This window comes from Ylistrum balloti, unplaced genomic scaffold, assembly GCF_031769215.1.
Source record: "Ylistrum balloti isolate Yb309-2 unplaced genomic scaffold, AGI_CSIRO_Ybal_v1 Utg371668, whole genome shotgun sequence".
Taxonomy (NCBI): Eukaryota; Metazoa; Mollusca; class Bivalvia; order Pectinida; family Pectinidae; genus Ylistrum; species Ylistrum balloti.
This window is the reverse complement of record NW_026782845.1, coordinates 298,684-315,859: the sequence shown is the minus strand read 5'-3', so window position 1 is coordinate 315,859 and position 17,176 is coordinate 298,684. Positions and strand designations below refer to the sequence as shown.

At 34.8% G+C, this 17,176-nt stretch overlaps 1 protein-coding gene across 1 annotated transcript; it reads right to left on the bottom strand.

The window, feature by feature from the left end:
* Positions 1-101: 101 nt before the first annotated feature.
* LOC132563290 (protein disulfide-isomerase A6-like) lies at positions 102-9,445 on the bottom strand. Its single transcript, XM_060228049.1, has 11 exons — positions 9,359-9,445; positions 7,624-7,765; positions 7,374-7,431; positions 6,942-7,187; positions 6,301-6,522; positions 5,422-5,571; positions 5,010-5,167; positions 4,473-4,545; positions 3,535-3,620; positions 2,999-3,095; positions 102-2,410 (listed from the first exon to the last, which is right to left on the bottom strand). The coding sequence occupies exons 1-11, from the start codon at positions 9,369-9,371 to the stop codon at positions 2,345-2,347; spliced, it is 1,311 nt and encodes a 436-aa protein (XP_060084032.1). The 5' UTR covers positions 9,372-9,445; the 3' UTR covers positions 102-2,344.
* Positions 9,446-17,176: the final 7,731 nt, after the last annotated feature.

Here is a 17,176-nt window from a genome sequence, read left to right as displayed (position 1 = left end):
ACATTTACAGTTGTACTCAAATCAATATAGCTGATATGCTTCTAAACAAATTCAAAAGAGTTGCAATTATTTGAAATAAGTGAATAACATCGAAACATATCAAAAATTATATGTATTTTATTTTTCATGGTTTCATCATAGCAACTTACATGTTCACATGATCGCATTATGTTGACTGTACAGGTATTGACCAGTAATTAATATTAACACTCACAATGAATGAAAAAAAAGATTATTTAAAAGTTACATAATGTCTTCGATGTAGATAATATAAAGCATTCTTTTTTAGCACAATATAACTGTGGCTTCAGTGTAAATGATTACAATTGAATGTTTTTGTGAGAAATAGTTTCACTACATGGTCACATGACGCAATTGCCAGTACACCAACGTTCAACACATGTTGCCAGTATACCAATGTTTTGTCGCACAAGTCATCAGTACACTGGCGTTTGTCGGCGAGATGATACCTAGCAACAGGTAATCTCATGGTGACAGAAAACTTTACTCATAACATGATCTCTAGAAACAACATGACAGAAAACACAACCGCACAGCCAAACACAGGCATCTTATAGCGCAACATTGTCAAACGCGACAGCTGAAGTGTAACCCACTAACATCCATACGCTTTAACAATGTCAAATATACAGAAAGTTACTTCAGAACCAACTGGTGGTCAGATTATTGTCCTGAGGAAGCAGAGTCCTGAATTTTATTGATCTGTACATTCTGAACTCGTTCATGTTTATGTGGGTATTATCAGAAACATGATGAAGAGATGATAATTTACAAACGTTTTTATTACTAGTGGATTTCACATGCAAGATTTGTCCATAAAATCAAGTGCAAATAAGTATGCTCTTTTTGAAAAACCACAAAAATTGAGTCAGAAAAAAACAGATGATTTTACAATGTAAAACAGAATCATCAAATCTACTTGATTACCCTGTAAACAATATCAGACAGTCCTCCACACAAGTTTTGTATCTCTGTCTGTATGAACTGGTAAACAACTGCTACATGCGAGACAATGATCCAGGAATGTGCTGCACTCTTACAACCATGTTTACGTTTCAGAATAAACTATCAAACCTCTACAAAAATCATCAGCTACCAATAAAAGAATGAATGAGGTACCTGGTATCATACGAAACATCTGTAAAAGCATCTGCCCTTGAAATATATTTTTGTAGTAAAGATATTAAGGCTTTTAACACCAGAGATGGACCAACAAACCACTCAATATTTAACTCTTAATCTATATTTGGATAACTCAGTGTATTATCAAATGACTAGGGAATGAAACAATGACGAAAAAACCACAAGGGTGAAATCTAAACACCGTCTATACACACATACAACACCAACACCAGTGGTCGTAACGAATCAAGGGGGGATGCATGCAGAAGATCAAATTCAGGAACCTACAATGTACTTTTCACGCTACAGGAATGACAATATATAATCACAAAATGCTTGGCTTTCATCAGGTACTTAGTCAAATACCTTAATAATCTGTATTCTTGGCATAGAAATGATGTGTAGACTAGGCTTGCTATAGGTAACATTGAGCCATACAAAAGTCTACAACACACAAAATCTTTGCCAGTAACTCCAACTCACAGGTCCACAACAATCTATATTACATTTACTATGTACATATCTAACAATGGTCCATCATTTCATGAAAGAAATAACTGGTATCCTATGTCCTTCAAGTTACGTATAAAGAAAACTGGTACAATTTTATGTTGATCTACAATGATCCAAATCTGAATGTACTGTTGTGAACAATCATTTCTGAAACACATCCAGTATGGAATTATCATAATTGTGAACAAATGTTTTTCTATAACAAAGACTGCTTATTCTACCAGTTAGTTTTGGATAGAAGGAAAGAAATTAAAACCACAGTCTTGGGATGGAATTTCTGACCCATACATGATCAAAACACATTCTTACCTAAATCACACAGGTAAGATGCAGCACAACACCTGTACATGACTCTTCAATGTGATAACAGCAATGTAGATTAATATCTTATCTAGGGAGGGAGCACCAGCTGTTTACACTTCTAGAAAACCTCTGCTTGTGAGGCTGTTGTTTCTGAAGTAACAATATGTAAACATAACAGCATACATTTTCACACACTTTTCCATACTGTAAATGTTCAATGCCATACAAAATTACACACAATTGATCCTCTCTGGTAGTCTTTCATACTGTAACTTAAACAAACTTGTACAATTCTACATACAACTTTCCACACTGAATTTTCATCAAACACCATTCTCACTAACTTTACATACATAAAATGATAAATAAATTCTGGTTTTCTAAATCATAGTTCATCCTTGAGGTCGTCCAGTTCAACATCGCTCAGATCGATTTCTTCTTCCACGTACATCTGAAATATAACAGACTTTGATAATCAGATTAAATCTACCTTACACTTTCAACCATTTATATTAAATGTACTTCATCCAAGTTTTAAGGGCATATGTCACATTTATATGACTGACCCTCAATTTCAAAAGAGTTTCACTCTAAAATAATACATAGTTTAGATTTTGTAATTAACCAATGCTCCAATCAAAAGGTACACCATTGTTTGTGTATGGTAACATTTAACAATTTCATAACTAATATAAGACACGATTTAAAACAATCTTTGAGAAGGATGATATAATCTACAAACTGTAAATGGTGCTATACCAATGCTGTCACGAATCGTACATTCATACGTTAGAGAGAAGTCACAGGACCAATGTAATAGTGATGTAATGCCAGAAACCTAGCTTACTGATATTAGAAATTCTATTTAGTTTTGAATCAGACTCCAAGGGAGATAACCAAGCCATCTCCTTACTGACATACAATGTTTATTATAGATTATGATTTATGGAATTTCAAAGAAAATGTCTCCTTCCTATATAAACAACTGGTCATGATATGATTATGTAAGGCTTCAGCTTTATAATCAATATTGCCGTACCTCTCCATCTTTTCCATCCCAGGGTTCCAGATTCTGTACTGTGGGTAGCTCCTTTTCTCTCATTGGTACTGAGGACCCTTTGCCATATGACAGGTCCCTAAAAAATGACAAAGAGCACCGTTTAGTCAAAAGTCACTGAAATTTTGGGATTTTTTTCACCTATTATACATTACTGTTTAATAAGTCTCCTATTAAGATAATACTTTTACTCTGTAATTTTGTGTCTCATACAATGATTTTATTAACATGATCATTCAACCATGACGTTGACCCAGGTCCTTTAACAATACACTGTAAAGGCTAATGTTCATTGACCAGTTTTTGTAATTTTACCAAATAGGTGTTTTTTTTGTGATGAAGTCGCAAAATAAGTGATGCCAAAAGTATGCTAGTTTTTGTGTATTCCTACCTTCTCTTAAAAAGCAGAGAAAAAATAAAACTCTGTGAAATTGACTACATTTACATCATTCAGTATTAGAGTGTAAATTAATTATCTAGTAACGTTCCTGTGAAATATCATTACAGTGCAGACTTACCTCAGATATTCATTGATGCCACTCTCGCTGAATGGTCCCTTCAGTAGAACGTAAACCATCTTTCTTGAATTAAGAGCTACCATTGCCTAAAGCAGAAAATAAGCAATTTACCATCTAGGCAATCAGCATATAAGTATGGCGGTTTCTCAACTTTCAGTTAACACTAGGAGAGCAGTTTGTCTTACACGTGTCCACAGAATTGATTTATTTGTATTTATTCCCTTTTTATCAATGTGAAAATTTTCTGATAATATAGCAGATAATCAGAACACTGGTGACACTTATAGCGACTGCATGAAGTGGAATGGTTTAATAGACATAATTTTTGACTGACTGTAGTCACTGTTGTGGCCAACTATAGCAAAATCTCATAAAATCTTGTGAAAAAACTATCATTATAAAATATGGTTACAAAATAAAGGAGAGACTATCAAATATTGCTTCATGAGATCAATTTTGGATTGAAATTGGTAGATTTTGTCTCCGGCCCAGAGACATGTGTCAGGTATGTTTACTGTATATGTCTGGCCCTGAGATATATGTCGGGTATGTTGATATGTCCAACACCGAGATATGTGTCAGGTATGTTTACTGTATATGTCTGGCCCTGAGATATATGTCAGGTATGTTTACATGTCCAACATCAAGATATATGTCGGGTATGTTTAAAGGTTTTAACAAATCTGACACTTGTAAAATTGAACATAGGTCAAGGTCTTTATTTTCGCAAATTTTGTCAAGCTCCATCAAAGGAACATACCAGCTAAATATCATGCCTTTAGGCCTTATAGTTCATGAGTAGAACTCTTTAAAAGGTTTAAACAACTTTGATCCCTTTGACCTTGAATATAAGTCAACTAATAAACTGTTGCAGTCACTTCAATGTATGTTAGAATCCATCATACACACTTTGATGTTGTATACCGTACAGTACTTACTGGGTAACCAAACCCTCCAATACCAAGGGCCGACTCGAGCTCTGGCTGGGCTGCAGCCTCGGACCAAACCCATCTGTAACAAAAGAGGTCATTGGCTGCAATATTTTTACATCATACATGACATCCCTGATGTAATATTGTATATACTCCATGTTTTAATAATTAAATGGTAAACATCACAATCTAAGTAAAATGTAAAAGTAAAAATTTTAAGTAAAATTCCAGTTAAACTTAATCAGCTTATATTTCACAGTTTTATCATTGTTTACACCAAATAATGTTAACATTGTCATATCATTTTCTTATGGAAAAAATTAACTTGGAAAAATAACCTTTTAAGAGCAGAAAAATCTTTACCATTATCTTGATAACACCTCTTGGTCATTTATACCTTATACCTAGAATCTAAAACTGTTATACAGTATTACAGTATATTTAATATCAATTCTCCTTCTTATTATGCACTATTTATGTAAATAAATAAAATGGTCCTTCCCAACCACAAACCAGAACATTTTATGACTGACAAAGGCTTACCCCCACTGGTTTTTCTTGTACTTTTCTCCCAGGCGTTTTAGAATTGATAGGTAGTTGTTCCTACAGTCTGCCTGGCAATCAAGAATATGTGGCAAGACAGCCACAACACAAATCTGGTGGTCCTGGCAGTTCTCCTTTATAGTATCCTGAGATGTCACCTAAATAGCAAATAACAAGAAATATTTCACGTTTTATTTACCGAGTTGTGCACTCAACCATATCCACCACTGTATAAAATCAAACACCAAAACAATATCAGCTACTGTACCAAGTTAAAACGCCAACATTAAATGAGAAATATAACACAACATTACAAACATCAGACACTGACTTCTCTGACACAATCTCTTTAACTGGTAAAACAAATATGGAGGTTTTGCTAAACATTTCACTAAATTAATATATTGTATACCTGGTAGATTTCAGGGGGTGGAATATTAGCAGCTACTTTTTCAGTTGCCCAAGCAACAATATCTGAAGCTGTTCGACCTCCGTCATAATCAACAGCCTCCCCATCTTTCTTTCCCCCTGGGAACATCTTGATGGTTGGGTAGCCACGTACCTAATACAAATAAATGAGCAATATTAAATTTTTTCACATCAATGAGGCTACAAATCAACTGTCAAAATTTACATAAAGTGGTAGCATCGATCTAAAACTCCTCATCATTTCAGAAAATTACTATATATGAAAATGAGCATGATGTGATCATTAAATAGTCTTACTCTGTATGTGATCAGTAAGGAGTCTTACCCTGTATGTGACCAGTAAGCTGTCTTACTCTGTATGTGATCAGTAAGGAGTCTTACCCTGTATGTGACCAGTAAGCTGTCTTACTCTGTATGTGACCATTAAGGAGTCTTAACCTGTATGTGATCATTAAAGAGTCTTACCCTGTATGTGACCAGTAAGCTGTCTTACCCTGTATGTGATCATTAAGGAGACTTACCCTGTATGTGACCATTAAGGAGACTTACCCTGTATGTGACTATTAAGCTGTCTTACCCTGTATGTGATCATTAAGGAGACTTACCCTGTATGTGACCATTAAGGAGTCTTAACCTGTATGTGACCATTAAGGAGACTTACCCTGTATGTGACCATTAAAGTCTTACCCTGTATGTGACCAGTAAGGAGTCTTAATTTGAATGTCACCAGTAAGGAGTCTTACTCTAAATGTGACCATTAAGGAGTTAAGGAGACCTACCTTGAATTTAACCATTTGGGAGTCTTACCTCACGGTTGATAAAGAGACAGTCTTATATCATATGTGAATATCAAAGGTCTTACCCCGTATCTGCCAGCATACACAGTGTGTACAGTAGCATCCACAGCTCCAAACTTGACTTTGCCTTTCAGTTGTGAGGCAGCTGACTGCCAATGTGGTGCAAGGTTCTTACAGTGACCACACCATGGTGCAAAAAACTCCACTAACCAGAGGTCTTCACTATCCAGTACCAAATTCTGGAAGTTTCCATCTGTCAGCTCAATCACATCCTTGGGATCTCCAGACTGAAATTATCACCATGTTTTAAAGATATTAGTCCGTTAAAAATATCATTTAATTCTAAATACAAAACGTGACAAAAAGAAAATACAAATGTGAAAATATCATTTTTCAAGTTTCACTACCTAAATTCAGCACAGATTTCAAATTTTCTTTTCTTTTGGAAAATAACCTGTTGTTGCTCAGGTAGGGGTAAGGAAACACCCTTTTTTGGACTTAATTCGAAATGAAATATCAGTAATTTTTTTTTACTTTTTTTTTCATTTTGGAAAGAAAAATTTGGTGAGCTGGGAAAAAAAATTATAAAAGTAAATTTTACATAGATAAAGATTTATATCAACTTGGAATGAATCTGATTATCAGTCCCAAACAGTCCTCAACAAAGCCCTGGATATCAACAGAAAATGCTACTGTTTAAAATTACCTGTGATCCACCACCACTTCCACCACCGCTGCTACCTCCTCGGCCACTCATACGGTCATTCACCATGGCCTTGACCTTCGACATTGCTGTATCAATGATGGCATTAGCTGTACGTCCACCTTGATAATCCTCTGGTTTGTTTTTATTGGCCCCGAAAATTTTAATGGTGGGGAATCCCTGAACACCATATCTCTGACCCAGTTGTCCATGAGCATCAGCATCTACAGCAGCCACCTTAACCACACCCTGTGTAATTGAAAATATGACAGTGACAATTATGACGAAAACATGTGATAGTTATGTATAGAAAAAAATTCTGTTTGACAAAAAAAAACGATTAGATATCTTGATATGACTTGATATAAAAGCTGTGTAGGAGCATAAAAAGAGAAGAAAAATGTGGTTATGTATGGTTCAGGGACCAAAGTTTACCTTCAGGGCTTTAGCTGCTTTCTTCCATTCAGGAGCCAGGGACTGACAATGACCACACCTGTAAAAAGTCATTACTTTAATTACTGTAACACAAACAACTTTTCATATAAATATTCTATTGTTGTAAACACCATTTCTGTCTCCCAACATTCCTCAAATCTAAATCTAGCAATCAGGATTTCAAACATTTTGTTTAAAATTTGCTTTCTCCTACCATTAATAGATAGTGAATCTGTACTAAATAACCTACCATGGAGCATAGAACTCAATGAGCCACAATTCATCACTCCTCATCACCTCCTTATCAAAGTTGGCAGGTGTTAACTCAACGACACTGTCACCCGCCGAGTACATAGCTGTTGCTGTTGACAACATGCCAGCTAAGGCCAAAACTGAAAAAAAATTTAAAAGAATCAAAATTAGAAATCCATCTCAATTTCAACCAACTCTATTTAAGCAAACTGGACATAGATATTGATTGATATAACACCAAATATTTCTAAAGCCTGCTGTAACCTTTGAGATATTGTTGAACATACTGGTAAAGTCTGAGCTTGTGGGATATCATAAATTTCTGGATCTCCAAGACTTTTCTGGTATATGTCCCATATGTCTAGCAGAGAGAAACCAGAAACTTGTTTTTTTCCTGAAAGCCTTTACTGTTTTATTCCACTGATAAAAATCAGAGATATTTTCTACTAAACCTAGATCATATTTGCAAAACTCAAGTTATGCCCCGTTGATCTATTTGAAGTCAAATGCAAAGTTTAACTAAAAACACCAAAATGGATAAAGGAAGTGTCATGTACACATTTTGTTTATAAGCTCTGTCAATCTCATGTCATGTGCTCATTGTCAGTATATATTCAGTGACAATCTCTTTCAACCATTTGGGTGATCACTAAGTATACCCATGTGCTGTTGGTGTGTTTTGATTTTACAGATGTGTTTTTGTTCTCAGACTAAACCACAGGGACTAAAACAAAGTCCAGGAAGCTGAGGTAAAGTGGGGATATAATAATCATCAGTAAATTAAATAAATAAAGCAGAAGTATATCTTTATAACAACAAATTAACATCATATTCAACTTAATTACTGACTATTTTTATTTATGTATTCTTATGAACCATGGCATAGCAGCATTATTGTAGTTCATGTTAATTTTATACATGTATACAACCTCATCAAACCTGATGAACCTGTGGAAACCCTCTAGACTTTTCATTTCAAACCTCACAAAGTTTGTTTATTGGTAGGTTTACCTTTACAAGACATGAGGCACTCTGTTGTAGAAGAAAGGAAATTTGCTGGGAAAAAATGAGAAGAAATACATAATTCAGTTTACAACATTTAATTGCTTTGACAAATTTGAAAGTTATTAGAAAGCTGTCACATTTTCCCGTTCATCTGTAAATGTATTTAATTGCTTTGACAAATTTGAAAGTTATTTGAAAGCTTTCTTATCTTTCCATCCCTCTGTATTTGTATTAGGACTATACTCAGAAGGCCAACAGGGTAAGAGATAGCCGGAGTCCATCTGTATATTTATTCGGACTATACTATGAAGGCCACCAGGGTAAGAGATAGATTGAGTGTTTGCAACGATCTTTTCCTGAGGTTTGGGGTTCCTAATTTTATCTTCAATGGGGTGAAATATCTAGCTATAGGTACCTAGCGTGCGATCCCGTAGCATGTACGACAAAAGAAAACCAATGTGAGACAACCGATATCAGTTATCTTCTGGTAGACGAAACAGGTTTTAATATGTGTCTCAATAACGATGCAGGTGAGTTGCAGGAACGGCTGTAAAATGACGAATCACATCAACTCAAACGAAAACATTGAAACACTAAGGGACCATAGGTCCGTAACACATCTGACAGCTCGAACGGCCCAGTTTCGTTTTGTCGACGACGTAACATTCGGGTCACAAATTGCACCACAAAGAAGAATTCGTCAAATGTTGTACCGCATTGACACTTACCGAACACCTGCATGTTGACTTATTTTCTGCTTTCAACGATAGAATTCCCTTTTCTTCAGTTTCACACCGCTCCAGTTACCGGTGATTTCTCCACGTTTATACTGACCCGGAGAGCAAAGCGTGGCTCGTTCTCATTGGTTCAAAGTTACTCTTACGTGTTGTCATCTCGGGGGTTTTCCTACGGGAGACAACTCTGGTTTGTTACACCCTCATTCAACATCCGCAACCTGTGGGTTAAAAAATCCATTTCTGATTCGCATTATGTAATACAATGTATTGATTAACTTCTATCCAGTGGTGTTTTACACGTTTTTAGTTGTATGGCTAATGGCCTTTATAAATATAGTTGTATATATTATCAAGTCCGTGGTATTACATATTTATCATGTGCTATTCAGTGAATTTGACCACGGAACATTTTCTGTGTATATCACAAACTACGAGCAGTGTATATTGGAAGTATATTCAAGAGATAAAGAAATGCAGGGTAAACTTTGAAGATAATTCTAGACAAGACGACGAGTATAATGTTCAATATTTCAAATAAGAATTGGAGTTAATTCATACGGAACAAGCTGCAAAATCAACGATTTGTATCTGGTAAGTGATTTAGGAGTAATTGAATAAAGTTGAAAGAGAACTCTGTAATCTGAAATCGAAATGGACTCATTGTGGGAGCTGGCTAGTCAATACCGAGACGAATATAACTGTCCTGGCGTTGTGACGTCACGCGCGGACGCCCAGACCTTCACTGTAGGTCTGGCAGCAACCCGCTCAATTTCCCTTAGACACCAAAATGTCTGGCAGCCTGTATTTGTCTTTGAACTTGCATAACCATCGCAATGGCTTGACCCCTCTGAACTTCCGTCAGCCATTTTTAATGCTTTCAGAAATTAATCAGAATATCGAAAAATGATGTTTCTCAATGAAGACTACCAAATGGTCGCAGTGTAACTCAATGTCATAACAGTTCTGTGCACGAGATTTTCCCGTTTCGAGCTTTCCCCGGAAGACATCGTCACGCATTACAATAATGCAACATTCGATACATGTCCACGTGAACTGTGACCTAGAGAGTTGCTTGACCTATTTTCATTGTTTTTGAACAACGCGTTCGCAAGATATTGCAAATAATGACACCCTGCATTTTTTAATCCCTTTTGATTCCGCTTAATGCTGATGCTGACCGTTCACTCACAGCATTGGTAATGATTTGCAATTTACTATTGTCATCATCACAATTTGAGCAATTTTACAAAAAAACATGGTTGAAAACAAAGTTTTTATGTGTACTTAAGCTTTTAAATCTGCAACTTAACAATGCTAAAATCCACCAGCTTAAGGGTCTTTGCCCTGGACCCAATGGGGGTGGGAGGCTAAAGGTGGCCCCCATACCCCCTGCCTTAATTATGTATGTCAGCCCCCCCCCCAATGTCAAATTGCTTCCGCCGGGCCTGTTGACTATATATTCCCTTGAAATTTTCATTGATGTCATCATATGGACATTGACGTTAACCGTTACGTCATGAATTGAAAATGACGCTATAAAACGGTTTCCTCCATTTCACGTTTTTTTTTTGTCTACCATATTAATTTTCGACCTCATTTAAAACATGTCAAAGTGGTTTTTTTTATCTTTATGAAGATTAAAGATGAAAAACACATAAATAATATGGTCGTTTATCTGTACATTGTAGCGATGACAGAAAAAACTAATTGCAGTTAAACCCACATAGAATCTGACACTATGATAAATTTTATTTCTTTTCGGCGAGTTCAGGGCAAATTAGAAACCGTAATGTTAAAATTTGGGTTGTAGCCAGCCGTTTTAACACATAATTATGATAATATAATTAATCTTCCGAGCTGAAGTTTCACTCCCGTTAAAATACTAAGATACCGTTTGTATATCTAGAGAGATTAAAAGTAACTACGCGAGATTTATATCTATTAATGTAAAGTGATTTGTTCCGTGTTAAGATTGTTGATAACCCATCGTGTGCTTGTGAACATTACTGTGAGGATGTTAGTCATTTTTTTCCTAGAATGTAAGCTTTATAATAGAGTAAGAATAACGCTTTTCAAAGTATAAACATGTTGAATATAGATCAAGTGAATTTACATCTATTTTTATTTGGAAATGAAAATCTGTCCCTAATTACCAATACAGAAGTATTCAGACACGTGCAAATTTTTATCAGATCCAGCAACAGATTTTAAGTAAAATGTACTAACTGTTAAATATATTATGTATGCCTTGTTAATGTTATCATGTAAATATTATCATTTATTGTATTAGAGGAAAAGGCGGTCATAAGTTAAAATAACTTGTGCCTAATCCTCTGCTCAATTTTGGGCAATAAATATGTTTAAATCTAAAATCTAAATCTAATCTATTAATGAAAATTTCTTACATGAAAGGAAGGTTTTTAAACCTCCATGTCGGAGTATATATAATTCAATCTTACTCGATTTCCACTCGGAGCTAAAATAACAGCTGTTTCACAGTTACGAGAATTTGACGTCGTCTAACAACACAACGAAGGGAGATTCCTTGAACTAATCATTGCACACAGATTTCGCAATCCGAAATATTCCTACTATGATATCTTTAAGTTACAGTTTGTACATGTGCCTCTAGTATTTACCTCTCTATCTTTTCTACAAGCATACAACAATCCAAACAACATTGCATTAGTTTTTATTTGGATTTTACTTCTGTCGGGAGACATACTCACAAAGCCGGGGCCAACAAATAGTTTCCTCTTCTCACGACTCCGATAATACATTTTTTTCATTTTCTGATGATAACTCTTCAAAAATAATGCATTTAAACATTCGTAGTGTTAGAAACAAACTAGATTTTCCTGAGAGTTTCACTGATGATATAGACATCTTATGTCTAACAGAAACGTGTCCCAATTCTTCCATTCCTGATTTTGACCTTCTTCTTACAAACTTCCAATTATTTTTAGAAAAGATAGGAACGCTTTTGGTGGTGGTGTTATGATATTTTCAACCAATGACATACTTCCAGAACGCAGGCTTGATATTGAATCACCACACGACGTAATGATTTGGATTAAATTTTGTTCTGATAATAAGAAATATCTTTTATGTGTATTATATAAGCCTTCATGGCAAAACTCTGGAATTTGGACACGGCTGAAACATTCTCTTGATATAGCCTTTGCTTATACACCTCATATTATACTGACAGGGGATACTAACATTAACTTACTTACTGGAAATAACAATGATCTCACCTTCATTAAACAACAATACAATCCAACTAACCTGGTAACACGTCCGACTAGAGTAACAAACACTACACAATCTCTCATCGATCCATTTTATATTAGTGATACTATATCCTCCGATTCATCCATCGTTGTACCTGTTCTGGACACTATAAGTGATCACAGAGCTGTCATTGTGTCTCTATTGTCCTATCAACCAAAACCGAAAACTTTTTAAAATATGGTTATACAGTAGAGCAGATAGTTTAAACCCTAAAAACTGTTAGACAAGTAAACCGGGTAAATTTGTTTTCTGTCACTGATGATGTGAGCGAGAAATGTGTTTTATTCACTGAAAAACTTACTTCCATTTTAGAGAAACATATTCCTAAAAAACTTATAACTGTAAATAAAAATGACAAACCATGGATGAACGGAGATATAAGAAAAGAAATTAAGCGGAGAAATAGATTAAGGAAGTATTTTATCAGAGTTAAAACCGCACACTCAGAAGCAAAGTACAAACGTGCAAGAAACAAAGTAAATAACATGCTTAAATATGCTAAAACACATTTTTATGATAATGTTGATGGTCTCATCCGTAACATTTCAGCTAATCCGAAAGTATACTGGAAACTAATGCGCATGCTCTTTAAAGGTAACACCTCTACCGACATACCTCCCTTACTAAATCCTTCTAACAAACACTTAACTACCGATGACTATATAAAATCCAATATCTTAAATAACTTCATTAAATCTGTCTCTGACCTTGATGACCCCGATGACGTCACATCCTACTTTAACTTTACAATTAACAAAGCAGCTGGCCCCGATGGCATAAGTCATAAAATGTTAAAAATGATATCTAGTGAAACAGCTACACCACTCACCATTCTATTCAACAAATCGTTTCGTACTTCTGTTTTTCCTGATTCGTGGAAACTTGCTTACGTGACACCTATATTCAAAAAGAGGGAACCTGAATTGGCAAATGACTACAGACCTATTTCTTTACTTAGCTCCATCGGCAAACGTTTTGAACGATTAATCCATAAACATCTTTATAACTACCTTTTCACTAATAATCTTCTATACAAATTACAACCCGGCTTCTTGCCAAATCACTCTACGACTCGCCAACTTATTGAACTCTACCATAATATACTTTTAGCACTAGAGAATCACGAATCTACAGCTCTTGTTTTCTGTAACTTTTCTAAAGCGTTTGACCGAGTCTGGCATAAAAGTTTGTTAATTAAATTAGGAAAATATGGGATAAGGGGTAAAGTCTTAGAATGGATAAAAAACAATTTAAGCAACAAACGTCAATCAGTTGTCCTTAGAAATATTGTCTCTCGAGAAGTATGTATTAACGCCGGGGTTCTACAAGGTTCTGCTCTTGGCCCTCTTCTTTTTCTTGTATACATTAACGATATTTCAAACACTCTTTTATCTATTACTAGACTTTCCGCTGACGATACTGCATTAGCATACTCTTCTAAACATTTACATGATCTAAAACAGGTAATACACTACCACATGGAACAGCTGAATCTTTGGTCTCAAAAATGGTAAATGAGCTTCAATCGAACTAAAACTGAAATACTCCTGATTTCCAACACAAATATACCTTCTAACCCACAATTTCTCTTTGACAACACCCATTCCTATCGTTAACAAACACAAACACTTAGGAGTAGTTATAAACAGTAATGGTACTTGGAACTCTCACATTGGTGACATTTTGACAAAAACTGATAAATACATCGCTACACTTAGGAAACTTAAGTACATCTTGAACAAAACATTTTGAAAGAATATATCTTGTTTTCATCACACCACTTTTTGAATACGCCTGCGAAGTTTGGGACAATTGCAATACCATTCTTAATGAATTAGAACATATTCAGTATGAAGCAGGTAGCATAATTACAGGATTACCAGTATTTACTAAAAAGAATTTATTTACAGGGAGCTAGGCTAGCAATCATTGGCGGACAGACATAAAAATAGGAAGTTATCTATGTTTTGTAATATCAGGGGCGTAGCTTCCATAGAAAGAAAAAGCCCGGGCTTACACATATGTAAGACAAAATTACAAAACTAAGGTTGAAAATAGATATCAGGGGTTGAAGTTTGTTGTTAAATAAATAAAAAAAAACTGTCTCAGAAAACGATTCAAAACATCTTTGAAATTATCAAATGCAGACTCCTCGTCTGGGCTTACACATTTCTGCTGGGCTAAACCCTGAATATTTATCACAATAATGCTCCTTCATATCTAAAATCTCTACTACCACTTACTGTGTCAAATTCTACAAATTACAATCTTAGAAACAGAAATATCTTTCAAAATCCACTCTATATGCTACAACTTACAAATTCATCCTTTATACCAAACACTTCTGGCTCCTGAAATAATCTACCTATCGAAACTAAGTCATCTGATTCTATCAAACATTTCAAAACTCTTCTACCTCATCTTACTATCCCTACAAATATTAAATCATTTCTTGAGTACCGGCCTAGAAAAGTAAATATAATACATTGCCAACTCCTCAACCGCAGCAGTTCTCTAAATTATGATCTTTACAAAGCACATCTTCGACCCAATTCTTCTTGCAGTTGCGGACATCATTCTGAAGACTCTAGTCATTACTTGATTTTCTGTAACAACTTTGATCAATTAAGTAATATAATGCTTCAGTCGCTTTACTGGTACAACGAAATAACCGTGGAACACATTCTATTTGGGGACGAAAATCTCGATACTGATAAAAAATATTGTCATCTGTAGTTCTGTACAATAATTTATGTCCAGTTCTAAACGTTTTAACATTTAATCATCGATAACCAGGACACCTAGTATTTCTATACTCTCAATTCCCCACACCCTTTCCATTCATCCAGTTTCATCCTTTCCTCCCAACACAGACGGGTATTGTTTTATCTATATAATTATAATGTTTATTTAATACATACTTCGTTAAATATTCATATTTTACCAAAACCATATACTAAGATCACGACTGTGGTTTCCTAATCCTGTCGGCAAAGGAGGTCGAGTACGCCATAGTAGAAGGACAAGGAGTGATCCAGGAGAACGACAAAGCACGGGATGTGACTGAACGTTTTAGATAAGTAGAACGCAATGTGTGTACAATAAAGAGTCATTGATCAAACTAACTAACTAGGTTGTTAATATACTCATAGTGAGAAAACGACAAGCCAGGTTGAGAGACGCATGTCTACAAAGTACAGATTCATTTATATATAAACTTTATTCATTGATAAGAACATGTACATCACGATTATACAAAAACGATTACATCTGAATTTGATAAGGAAACAAGTTTTTCAACTTGTATAAATCCGTCTCCTTTTCTGAGGTACATGCTTTAATGTTACACAACAACAAACGGAAAAGTGAAGATATAGATTCTCGTATTACATCAAGTAGATTAATTAAATTTTGTATTGATGTTACACGACTAGGTGCAGTTTGTTCTTAGAAGTGTTCTAAGTACTGCCTTAATATAGCAATCATACGACAGGGCAGTCTTTATTTTTACATATTTCAGACATCGCTGATGATTATTAAAGAAAATTCAAAACACGATGTATGCACTCTTTCACTTAGGTCATTTCTACTGTATCAAATTATGGAAATTATGATTTTTTTTTTAAATACAAAGATTTTTTTTTATTTTTTTTTATTTATTTTTTTTTTTTTTTTTTTATTTTATTTTATTTTTATTATTATTATTATTATTTTGTAACTTATATTTTTTATTCAGTTTTATCATCTTTTATCATCACAAACACATAACAATACATTGCTCCTCATAAATCTTAAAATGATAGCAAATTTTGTTGACCTCAAAATCTTCACATACAAAACAGATCATTCATCAATATTGAGAATACACCACACACATACAAAACAAACCATGTGCATTTTAGTATTAAATATACACCACACATACCATACTAACCACACATAGTAGTAATTAATATACATCATACATACATACATGTATTAGCAATGTATCACACATACAGCGCAAACAGATTAAACTGAAACACTGATTAAAACTAATATATGTGTGTATAATCAGTAGACATACATACCTTCTAAATGTATAATCACTTATCACTTATAGCATATATAGAAATAATTTACAAACATTTGCATACATTTGTGTTTTGACTTATGTGTGAGAGAATGGGAGAATGGGAGGGGGTAGCACGGAGGGGGTGGGGGATAGAGAGAGGAGGGATGAATAACTAATAATATACTATAATGATAAACAAAGGGTAAACGGAAGTCGACTAATTATTCAAAGCTGGGGAACAAGTAAAGAATAATTTTAACACGAGAATACGGTCAAAATATCTAATACAACACTCCCCCATCTTTAAGCGACTCGAGTATCTTCTCTTCAAATTTCAAACTCGGAGCAGATTGATAACTTGTCATACAAGAAGATATTCGAAAATAGCCAAATGCGGCTTCCATACTTATGTAAGACAGACATTTTCGGCGATGGCTGGCTCGTGTCTCCGTAGTAGGTAA